General features: G+C 47.4%; 1 protein-coding gene across 1 annotated transcript in view; it reads right to left on the bottom strand.

The window, feature by feature from the left end:
- Dram1 (DNA damage regulated autophagy modulator 1) overlaps positions 1-11180 on the bottom strand; it is a 34867-nt gene extending 23687 nt beyond the window's left edge. Inside the window, exon 1 of the mRNA XM_041670319.1 lies at positions 10814-11180. Within this exon, the coding sequence (XP_041526253.1) occupies positions 10814-10944 (131 nt within the window). The 5' untranslated portion in view covers positions 10945-11180. The remainder of the gene's footprint in view (positions 1-10813) is intronic.
- Positions 11181-12017: the final 837 nt, after the last annotated feature.

Here is a 12017-nt window from a genome sequence, read left to right as displayed (position 1 = left end):
AGAGTGAGTTCCAGGCCAGCTAGGGCTATTACACAGAGAAACCCTGTCTCGGGAGGGGAAAAAAGAAAGCCTTAGGTGCAGTCTATCAGTTACTTAGGTGACTCAGAAAGCCGTTGTCAAAGAGCGAGCACACACAGGCACCCAGTTCCATCAGAGAAGCGTTGGGCATGTTCTATTTTCTTTTCATTGGTACCACCTTAAAACTGCCAGGCTTCTCACAAGCACCTTTTCCAACTTAAAAATGGTGACAGAGGTGCTCCCAACATGCAAAGGCTTGCACGAGCTCAGGACGCTTCCTCTTCCCAAACCAGCTTTGAAACGTATACGCTGGAGACCGATCACGTTGGGCAGACACACTTCCAAGCAGGCGGACAATTCTACTAGTAGCCCGTGCGTGCAGAAAGCAGGTAAAGTATGACACTTAACTCTTCAAGAGGGTGCAACGAGGCTAAGAGCGGCTGGGAACAAACACCCGGACTCCCAGGTGTTTCCATTTGGTGTCAGAGCCTGATTAGGGCAGAACATCCCCACTTCCCCAGCTTCCTACACTCAAGGAGGGCTGGAGAGGACTACGCATGTGCAGGCGGCCCTGTTGGGGCGCCCAGGGCTGAGCGGACCAGGGGGGAAGGGACAAGAGCCAGGAACACAATAATGGCAGAGACAGCCTGAGCCTGCGGGCGCCACATCTGCAGATGATTAAGTCTGATAAGGACATCAGGCCTTCCTGTCTCCGCCTCAGGGTGTAAAAAAAAAATAATCAAAACCAGTGAGGCGCCTCACAGTGCCTGGCATTTATTTGCTACCTTGGGCGTGCTAGGGACGGACAGGAGCTAGCATAGAGGTGCAAGTGTTTCGGAAGGGAAGGAACTAGCATAACAGGTCGGTCGCTATCCAAGACAAGTATGTGGCCTTATGAGGGGTAAAAAACGTTTGAAAGGTCGCGAGAAAACAACGAGATGGGGCACTCGTCTATTGATGGCAGACCAAGACACAGGTCACAAGCCTGGATGTAGAGTCCGTAGAGCATCAGATATGGGATCTGGAAGTTCAGACTTTCAGAATGGTATTTTCTTCTTGTTTATCTGTTTCAAACCATAGGGGCACAATGTGGCTCATTACCGGAGTGTTGTATGATTCATCTGAGGGAAGGGTTCGGTTAAAATAGGAAAATAAATAAATAAATAATAAAAATGAGTAAATAAATAAAACACATAAATAAATGGATGAATAAACAAATAAATGGACAAACAAATTCCTACAGGCAGAACATAAAGCACCCTGAAAATAACATATTTATTTACATATATGTTTATTGAATGAGTGACTCTCACTCTCCACCCCCAAAAGGACTAGCCAAGACTTGGTGGACACACACCTATAGTCCTAGGACTTGGAGGTTCCAGGCAAACTATGAATTCAAGGCCAGCTTGGGCTACATAGCAAGACTGAAAAAAAAAAGACCTAATTTAAATCACTTATTGAATATTAATTATGCATCTGGTATGGTTTTATGTTTACTGTACTGTTTGTAATTGCGCCTTCAGGAGCCTCGTTGAACGTTTATGGGGAGTGTCTTTGATAAATTCCATTTTATTCAGGGAGAAATTGGGTATGTGAGAGGCTTCACGGCTTGTTCAAGTTACAGAGGGATCTGTACCTAACGTCCAGCAACTTGATTCCCTGGCAGTCAAAGCAAGCCGTCAGAATGACTGGGGGGCGGGGGGGGGGGGACCACTGATGTGTTGACAAATGTTTACTAGACAGCCCTGGAAGATGCTTGGTTGGCTAGCATTTGCCAAGTCCTTACATGGGAAACAAAGGTTACCAAAATCCAAGACACTGAGCCTGGAGTTGGGAAGAGAAGTATACAGACGGTTCTCAGGAGAACATGGCTGCTGGCCCCAGCACGTCATAGGAAAGATCCCCTTGGAAATGAGAAGGGACCACTATGCCTTTGCTGTAGACCAGGAAGGGATTAAGTAGGTGAGAACTCTAGGCTCCTCAAACAACAGAATTTAACTGTAAAGTCTCTTTGACAAGCAGGATTCTGGATGCACAATAACTATCATCAGTGCGTTATTTCACACCCAGGAGGCTCATAGTTGGCTACTTTTTGCCACCATAAGCAGCTGTCAACATAACAGCTATTTAAAAATAGTATTATACTTTATTCACTGATCAATAAAACATACTGTAAACCATCAGAATTCATCAACAAGAAGTAGGTGTGGTTGCTCACTCTGTATTCCCGGGCTATGAGAAGACGAGGCAAGAGGATCACCTCAAGTTCAAGGCCAACCTAGGCTCATATTGTGAAACTCTGTCTCAAGAAAAAAAAAATCAGAAAACCAAACCATTTGAGTCACAATTTCCTACATCTATCAGATAAGAATAGTCAGATTTGGGGTTTCTACTCACAGATAAAACAGTACCTAATTGCATAAGCCAATTTTTTCTCAAGAACATTTCGTGAAAAGCTTCTAAGTAGCAAATAAAACCTGGTCATATCTACAAACTTTTGGAATAGTATTGGGAAGCAGGGGGTGGGCGAGAAGACAATGGAAGATGATCTTCTATGTGGAAGGGGTAAGGGACATGCAAGATGAAGACAGAGGAATGGGGGATGGAGATACCTTGTAAGAAAGAGATAAACAGCTGGGAGGTGGAGTCCACCTTTAAGCCCAGCACTCAGGAGGCAGAGGCAGGAGGATCTCTGTGAGTTTGAGGCCAGCCTGGTCTACAGAGTGAGTTCCAGTACAGACTCCCAAGCTACAAAGAGAAACCTTGTCTCAGAAAAGAAAAGATAAACAAAAACAAAACACAGTAGTATACATATTCCATAACTAAACTTGTCATTTTGTATGCTAACTTAAAATTTAATAAATAATAATAGTAAGTAATAAATAATAGCATTGTTTGCACATTATCATTAGTAAAAGTAAAAGGGTTCTTATTAGCAATGAAAAATGTCTTTATGCTGGGTTTGATGGTAAAGATTTGAATCCCAGAATTCAGGAGGCAGAGGCAAGCAGAGCTCTGTGAGTTCAAGGCCAGCCTAGTCCATATATTGAGTTCCAGGCCACCCAGGGTTACATAGTGATACCCTGTTTAAAAAGAAAAGAAGAGGAGAGGAGAGGAATCTTCATAAGTCTGTCAAGTCTCTGATATTACATATTACATGATAAGTAAACATTGAGCAATCCCTTCCACCAGATGTGGAAATGCAATAAATGTATTAACAGCAAGGGGCAGCCAAGAGGCTTTGTGGGTGAGCCTTGTTTAAATTTTCTTTGTAAGCGCAAACTAAACGATACCATCACACAAGCTCAGAGGTCGAGCAGTTGACCATCCATATCTGTATCTTCATTCATATCTATTGAACCCATGGATTCAACCCGGCAAGAATCCAAAACACATTTCAAATTGCACATGTGCTATATATATTGTCATTATCCCCTAAACAATACTGCTCAACAGCGATCTTCATAGTATTTACTTTGTATTAGACGTCCTAAGTAATCCAGAGATGGCGACGTATGCGGGAGGCTGTGCAGGTTTATATGCAACCATATGCTGTTCTACATAAGGAATTTGAGCAGCCATCGACTTTAGCGTCCTCAGGAATTTTGTATTCCCGGGGTGTCCAGGAACCAGCCCATCACAGACACTAAGGGATGTATTTCATTGATAGAGGTATACCTGGGTGCTTGGTTCAAGAACCTGGAGAAAGCGAGGGGTCAAACCAGTCGCTTTCCAATCTAGCTGAACTTAATCCATCCTGCTCCCAGTATATGACTTCCCAGCATGCTTGTCCCTGCCCCAGTCCCATGCCCCACCTCACTGGCCTCCTCCTTAAGGAGGAATTTACAGCAACAATCGGGAATAACTTTTCTTCTGCCCGTGGCTTAGAAGTTGTTGAAGCCATCAGAAAGGCAGTGATTTCAAAGCGAGCTGTACCTGGCAAACCAACTGTGACCACATTTCCTGTGTTTACATTTACATAAATTAAGCCAAGTTTGAAAAATTCCAAGGGATTTGAGGAACATACTCCAAACTAAATTTATGCTCAGGCAGAGAACAATCACTTAGAGTTCAAACAATAAAATGAACACAGTGACGTCCCCATGCGTGGACAAACAATGTTCTTTATCACTCAATGCACGCGATTCCCACTCCCAAGGTGATAGTTTAACCCGGGGCTGGAGACGCTGAGCACGAGATGTAACATTATTTGTGTTTTCAGACAGAGGATTATTAGCCTAATGCCAGGCTCAGTGAGAGAGAGAGAGACACCTGATGGGATGAGGCCTCTGGGGGATTATACCCTCATTTGATACAGAATGATCAAATGGGGTGAACATGAACCCCAAGATGAAGGTTACCCATCACTCACTCACTTGTATACATGCCACATACAATAAATAAGTAAATATAAAATTAAAGGCATTGGAGTGGCTAAGTGCGACAGCATGTACCTGTAAATTCCAGCATTTAGGAGCCTAAAGCAGGAGGACCTGGAGGAGTCTGAGGCCAACCAGGGGGATTTAACAAGAATTCTGACTCTGAGTTGGTTAATGGTAGTACCTGTCTTTAATCCCAGCACTCAGGGTTTGAGGTCAGCCTGGGGGACTTAAGAAGTCTGTTTCCCTCCAAAAAGGAAAAAAAAAAATCTGCCTAGTCCAGGATTGGGTCACTGTTAACTTTCAAACCTAAATTCTCAATCTCAATTTGTAGCCGGGCAGTGGTGGCTCTCACCTTTAACCCAGCACTCAGGAGGCAGAGGCAGGCGGATCTCGGTGAGTTTGAGGCCAGCCTGGTCTACAAAGAGCTAGTTCCAGGGCAGGCTCCAAAGCTACAGGGAAACCCTGTCTCAAAAAAACAAAAATAAGCCGGGCAGTGGTGAGTGGTGGCGCTGCCTTTAATCCCAGCACGAGACCAGCCAAGACAGGCACCAAAAAAAAAAAGACGTTACATAAACTATGCTCCCGTGGCAATGCAACTGCGCTTAATGAAAGGCAACGCGGGCCATCACGGCCGAGCTCCTGTGTCCATTAACTTTAGATGTTTGGCCTGGCTCCCACTCACGTGGCGGCGGCGAAGTTTTTTTGTTTGTTTGTTTGTTTGTTTGGGTTTTTTTTTTTTGGTAGTAATACTGTCTTTGATAGGTTTCCTATTGCTGTGGCGAGACACCACGATCACAGCATCTCATCTCTTATCATTGGGGTGGCTCATTTACAGTTTCAGTGGTTCAGTCCGTTATCACCGTGGCAAGGTACACGGTGGTATGCAGGCAGACTTGCTGCTGGAGCCGAGTGCCGCACTGCAGGCCACAGGAAGTCGACTCAAAGTCACTCTGGACGCAGTCTGAGTGAAAGAGACCTCAAAGCCAGCCCTGCCCCCACAGTGACGCGTTTCCTTCAGCAAGGCCACGCCCCCTAATGGTACCACTCCCTTTGGGGCCGTTTTCTCTCAAACCACAACTACTAGCTACTTCGTTTAGGATCATTCTGTAGCCCTAGCTCAACTGCATCTCAATAGGTAGCCCAGGCTGGCCTTGAACTCACCTCCCTTTGCCTCTCAAGTGCTGAGATTATAAGTATGAGCCACCACAGTGTGATGTTTTTTTTTTAAAGACAGTCTCTTCCTCTGTAGTCCTGACCAGCCTCAGATTCACAGAGCTCTACCTGCCTCTGCTTCCCTAGTGCTGTAATTAAAGGAGTGTACCACCATATCCAGCTGTAATTTTCCTCTTGAAATTAAAGTCCTGACCAGACTTTTCATATCCTTTACTATTTAACTGGTTCCCGCTTTGCAATGTCTTAATTCTATAGCTAGCTGGGGTTTCTGCCGTTGTTTACTGAGCAGAAATTATGGCCGTGTGGAACTGCATAGGTGCTCAAAGACCACATACGCTGTCTCACCAGCCCACACTCCCACAGAAACTAAGGTGGATCCGCTTATAAGAGGACCCAGGACTGACAGAACTCTAAGAGTGTAGGGTCACGTGGAGGACGCGAGCAGGTGTGGAGGAGGAAAGAGAAACTCCAAATTAGGCCTGGTGGCTTGCGCTTGGGAGTGTGGGCGTGGCCTAATCCTAGGAGCTAGGTTTTCGATTGTTCTTGGTTTTGATACCCTTGCATAAACTCGTGTATAGTGCACACAAAAATAACTGCTTTATATACTCCAACTTACTGCGTGCAGTGGGTCTGATTCTGTGTTTCTAATTTAACTATGGGATAGAGAGCCTGTTTGTTTAAAATGTTGAAAACATATAAAGATATGCCAGGACGACTCTTATAACGTCTTACTGACCTCAGCAGCCCCCTGCCACAAACACTTTTTATTGGTCTATCTGAGGAGCTGGTGATGACCCAGGGCCTGGTCCAGGCTGAGCATGTGGTTTATTTTTTGCTTTATTTTGGTTTTGTTGTTGTTGTTTGTGGGATTTTTTTTTTTTTGAGACAGGGTCTTAGTCTGTTATTCTGTCCTTCCTGCAGCTTGCTATGTAGATCAGGCTGGTCTTGAACTCACAGAGATCTGACCGCTTCTGCCTCCTGAATGCTGAGGATTAAAAGCGTGCCCCACTACACATGGCTAAGCCTGTGCTCCCAGCTCTGAGTTTAGCTCCTAGTTCTTTGGTGGCTGCTAAAAGTCTTCTTTACATCAGGCTGTCCTTGAGACTGTGGCAACCTCCTCAAATCCTGCCCCTGCTGGGTGCTGAGATTAAGTTGCGCTCTGACAAACCCAGTTTCCGAGTAATCTTCGTGCAAGCTGATACAAGTGCATTTGGCTTTCTCCTCTCTTGTTTCTAACTGCAGATAGCAAGTTTCGCTTTTTCTCCAGGTAAGACTGTATCTTGGACATTTATCCATCAGAATGCAGTGATTCAAAGATAAGATACCACACAGAGGCTCCAGCTTGAAGCACTTCATTCTCTGGCTAATCTATTTGTCTAGCAAGCCCTTTGTTATGGCTATTTTAATAGTTTCCAGGCTTACTGAAAATGACAAAGTTTGTCGCAACTCAGTGGGCGAGACCTTGTCACATGCAGAAAATAACTAAATGAGTAACTAGAAACACCGAGCAACCTTCCCGATAGACATGTCTTTCACCCAGACAGGCAACCCTGCAGGATACTTTTCCTGAAAAAAAGGGGCAGTTGCTACATCACAGGATGCAGTCATCCTTCCTGTAAAAATCTTCACTAAAGTCCCTCCATACAATTAAAAGTCAAGGGCTGGAAAGAAGACTCAATGGCTAAGAACACTGCCTGCTCTTCCAAAAGACCCAGGATTGGTTCTCAGCACCCACTCAGAGACTGACAACTGTCTGTCACTCCAGTCCTGGGGGATCCAACACTTTCTCTAGCCTCCTGGGGCATCAGGCATGCGCATGGTGCACAGACATACATGTAGGCAAAACACCCCATCAATAACAATAATAATAAATTTTAAAATTTAAAATCGATTTACATTCCCAGGAGCAATGTATGAAGGGTCTGTTTCTTTCCCAAACTTCACCAACAGTGCTAGCAAATGGGAAACAGGGGACATTTTCTTTATTTTTTTTATTATTTATTTTATTTATGTATGAATTTCAGTTTCTTTCCACGTCTCAGAACCATCTGAACATTTATGCCACGTAGTAAAGAATAATGGTGCTACTCCCTGGGCCTGGTGGTCCACACCCTTTATCCAAGCACTTGAGAGGCGGAGGCAGGAAGGCTAATAAATAGTCCAAGGTAATCCTTGGTTTCAGATCAAGTCTGAGGCCAGCCCGGACTTCATTTCAAAAGACAAACCAAACCAAAAAAAAAGGTCGTCAACAGTGTCACAAAGAGAAGTTATCTGATAAGAAGGAAGCTGACTTTAAAGCCGTCCTGGCAAGTCGTTTCCCTCTTATTTCATAAGTGCGCTAAAAATACCAGACTGCCACAATGGCCAAACGGCGCAGGGAGAAACGGCACATCGCCAACCAAACACCCAATTGGCCGGTCTTGCCTTCTAGGGATCTGCTATGACCTGGAGTGAACAGGCTGGGGAGGAAAGGGGGGACATTTTTCTATACATGCGTGTATTTAGGTGGAGCTGGGAATCCAGTCCAGGGCCTTGAAGATGTGAGGCCCGCACTGGGCTCCACCCGCTTTCAGAACTCTCCTGGATCTTACAATCCTGATTTGTTAGAAGGCAAAGAGTACTGGGGTGAAGAAAAGACAGGAATGATGCTTGTGGTTGTCCCCTGCTGCCTTCAGGCAGTCGGACTATAGCTGTGGTTGCCCTGGGAGACCCACGGGCCAGCGATGGCGAGTGAACCACACAATTGAAATGGGTGCACTAAAACTGCATAGCCTCCAAGATGGGTCAGCGGGTAAAACCGCTTGCTGCCAGGCCTGACAGCCAGAGTTTGATCCCTGGGAACCACACGGCATCAGCCGAAAACTGACTCCAACAAATCGTCCTGTGACGGCTACTTGTACGCCAAGGATCTCATGCGTGCACACACATCCATGTGCACACATAGACCGGTTATAGGAGTCCAAGGGTAGCAAGAGGCAGTTTTAAATCTTCAGCTACTCTTCCAGGTATTATTAGGACAGGTTTTGCTAAGATGATGTTTGAAGAAAGAGTCGAGAATTTTTGTAGATGTCTAGACAGCTGTGGCCGTGACGTGCAGAGGTGTGCTGTGCGTGTATCTACAGTGTGGGAAGAACTGCAGAGACTGCTCGGCAGCTGACTGGCCTTGCATCACAAGGTTCAGGCTAGAGCAACAACAAAACAGAAGGGAGCCGGACTCAGGAGCAGCCGATTTTTATGCCAGCTACTTGGGTGACTAGGGTCAGGAGGGTGGAGACGGCAGCATGGGCTACAGTGGGATGCCCAGGTCATGAAGGAAAGGAGAAGGAGATGGGGTTGGATGTGGTCGCTCAGGCCTCTAATCTCACTACTCGGGAAGCTAAGACAGGAGGATTGCCACGAGTATGAAGCTAAGTCTGGGCTACATAGCAAGACCCTGCCTTACAAAAAATGAAACAAAAAAAGAAAAAAAAAACAGAAATCAAGACAGACATAGAAAGGAAAGGCAGTGTGATTAGAGAAGACACAGAGACGTGGAGAGAAGAGAGGAGTAGAGAAGAGGGAAGGGGAAGAGAGAGGAAGATCCGTCGAGATAACTGGTAAATACAGAAGTAGAGGGGTTTTTGTTTGTTTAGAAAAGGTCTCTCTTTGTAGCCCTGGCTGTCCTGGAACTCACTATGTACACACCAGGCTGGCCTCAGAGATCTGCCTGTGGAGGTTTTTGGATTTTTTTTTTAACTTTATTTTTCTTCTTCTTGCTTTTCTTAGTACTGGGGACTAAGGCCAGGGTTTTGTGCATTGCTAGACAAACAGTCTACACTCTGATTTATTTCCAGTGCCCACAGGCTACATGATGTCTAGCTCTTACCTGCACCACCCCTATGTCAAAGGCACAGTGTCCCCACGGCTATAAAGGTAGAATACAGTTACCCAAATCTGCAGGCACACTTGGACAATCTTAGGTTTGTTTTGGCTTGTAGTTCCTAGCCATAGGGGGGTCCGCCTTGTGACTCTGTGTCCCGTAACTTGTCACTCCTTAAGGCTTTCCTTCTTAGTTTGTTATCCTCTTCCTTGGAGCGTCTCTGATTTCAGCATCTCGCCTTATTTTGGCTGATTTACCCACTCTGATCTTCTCCCGTTTGAGGGTCACATTAGGGGAACATCAATCATAACTACATCAGACATAAAGATGGCAGCCTTGTCTCTTATAGCCTGGCCAATCTCACGTTAGCTAGGAAGGAACTTCAGATCGAGGAAAAACATAGCTAGGATTTTCCCAGAAAGGCCAGCAGCTCATTTATATACACATCAAAGGGAGGGCGTATCTTCAGAAATGAGAGGAAGGAGACGGGTACCTGGGACGGACGTGGGCCATGAGTACCACACCAAGGTTTTTTTTTTCAGGGACACAGGACCCGTTATTAAAGTTCCTCCAAAGGCAAAGCTACCACTGTCGCTAAACACATAGCCATTAAAGAGGACCAAGCTGTTGTCCCTACTGTGGATAAAGTGGCCCTCGGGAAAGATGAAGACAAAATAGAAAACGTTACGTAGTAATGCAATTGTCACAGGTTTTTTTTTTTTTTGACAACTTCAGGCCTCTGACTTTGGAGGCTCCAGGTCCAAGAGAGTCTGAGGATCTGACAGTAACTCTGTGTTGCTGTTGGCACAGGGTAACCAGGGCATGAATTCTGTTTCTGACCAGGATGTTGGATTCTGTTTCTGTCCTCTGGTAGCTTTCATACCAAGGCTCTCTGTGAGTTCAAGGCCAGCCAGGGCTACCTAGTGAGATCAGTCAGGCTCAGAGAGTGGAGGAGGGAGGAGAGGGACCAGGAGTTTTTGGAAAGTGAAGGAGTAAGAGGTGAGCAGCTTGGCACATGCCTTGGTCTACTTATAATAAACCGTGTTGATTCAGAACTATCCTTCCTTCGATGTCACGGATGACAGCTCTTCCCCAGATTTTATCCCATACCCCAGGTACCTTCTGATGGTCCTCGGGATGCGACTGCTCAGTGCAATGTTCCTCATAAAGGCAGAGCCCAGCTCGCGCTCCCTGTCTCTCTATACAGGCCGGGGGAGGTGGGAGGAGGTGTCAGAGACCATCTGTCATTGTCACACCTTGCCCCTACCTCAAGAAGACGCCGCTGTACCTGGCCTGGACACCTTCCCTCCCTCTCAGCCGCGCCGCGCCGTCTTATGGACTCGGTCCCCTGGTCCCTGACGCCCCACTTGCCCCTCACCTGATGTAGGGAAGAAAGGGACTGACGTGTCCTAAGAGCACCGCGACCACGTAGGAGATGATAAAGGCTGCGGACGACCATGTCACCAGGAAGAAGGGGACAAAGGCCATTCCCCTGAAGAAGCACAGCATCGCGGTGAGAGGGCGCTGCGCTCGTCGGGCCACGAAGCCGGCTTGTTGCGGGCTGCCTGGAGGAGGTGGCCACGACACACAGACAGCTAACCTGCGGCGGGTTGGAGGCTCCGGAACAGCCGGGGCAGGCCCAGCCCCGAAGGGAGGGAAGCGCTCAGGGGCGAGAGGGCGGAGGGCGGACCGGCAGCCGGGTGGGTGGGGCGCGGGCGGTGGAGGTTTGTTGCGAAACCCGTGAAGTCACAAAGCGGCCGCATGGTCCCCTCGGAGCTGGGGCGCGCGGCCACCTCCCCGCCCACGCCGGGTCACGCCGGACCGCTCGGCTTCCTTTCGCTTTTGCTTGGGACCGCGTCGGGTGGGTGCAGCTGGAGACGCGGGACCCCGCGGGGCTGGTCCTCTCTTGCGCAAGTCGGCGGGCTGGGCTGGATTCCCAGCTCCTCCTTCCTTCCCTTGGGGTTTCCCTCCGAGCCTCTCTCCAGCACCCACTGGCCTTCCTTCCAGGGTCTGGCCCCCAATGCCCACCCCATCAGGGCGCGCTATGGCTGCAGGGGTTCAGGCAGAGGGATTCAGTGACGCTGGCTAGGTCACTGGGCATGGTTGTGACACATGGCTGGGTGATTTGCACCCAGAAACCCAAATCGCATTGTAGCCAGGCTTGATAGTACGGGTCTGTCATCCCTGGCGGTGGCTACTACGGAGGCTAAGGCAGGAGGATCGCAAGTTCAAGGCCTGAGTGGGCAGCTTATTGAGACAGTCTCTAAAGGGGCGGGGATGTAGCTCAGTTGTAGAGTGTAGACAGGGCTTCATCTCTAAACATTGTAAAAGACCTCATGGCAAAGACCTTCATTCAATCAAGTAAGGGAGGATTGGATCCAGCCCTGGCCCAGCCTGGGTTGCCCAGGTTGCTGCCCACAATTCTGTTCCCACCAAAACTACTTGGAGTATTTATTTCCTCGCAATAAGACAAGAAGACTTGATTTACTTGAGATCCACTTCAGACTCCACCAAAACTGACCCGACAGGTGTTCCTGAAGCACAGGCCTGTTCTGTGCAGCTGAGTTAAAGTTTGGGGATTC

Source organism: Microtus oregoni, unplaced genomic scaffold (assembly GCF_018167655.1).
Source record: "Microtus oregoni isolate MIOR12 unplaced genomic scaffold, Mior012 000001F_ref0000356, whole genome shotgun sequence".
NCBI classification, from domain to species: domain Eukaryota; kingdom Metazoa; phylum Chordata; class Mammalia; order Rodentia; family Cricetidae; genus Microtus; species Microtus oregoni.
Note: the sequence above shows the minus strand (reverse complement) of the source record. Positions and strands in the feature narration are given on the sequence as shown.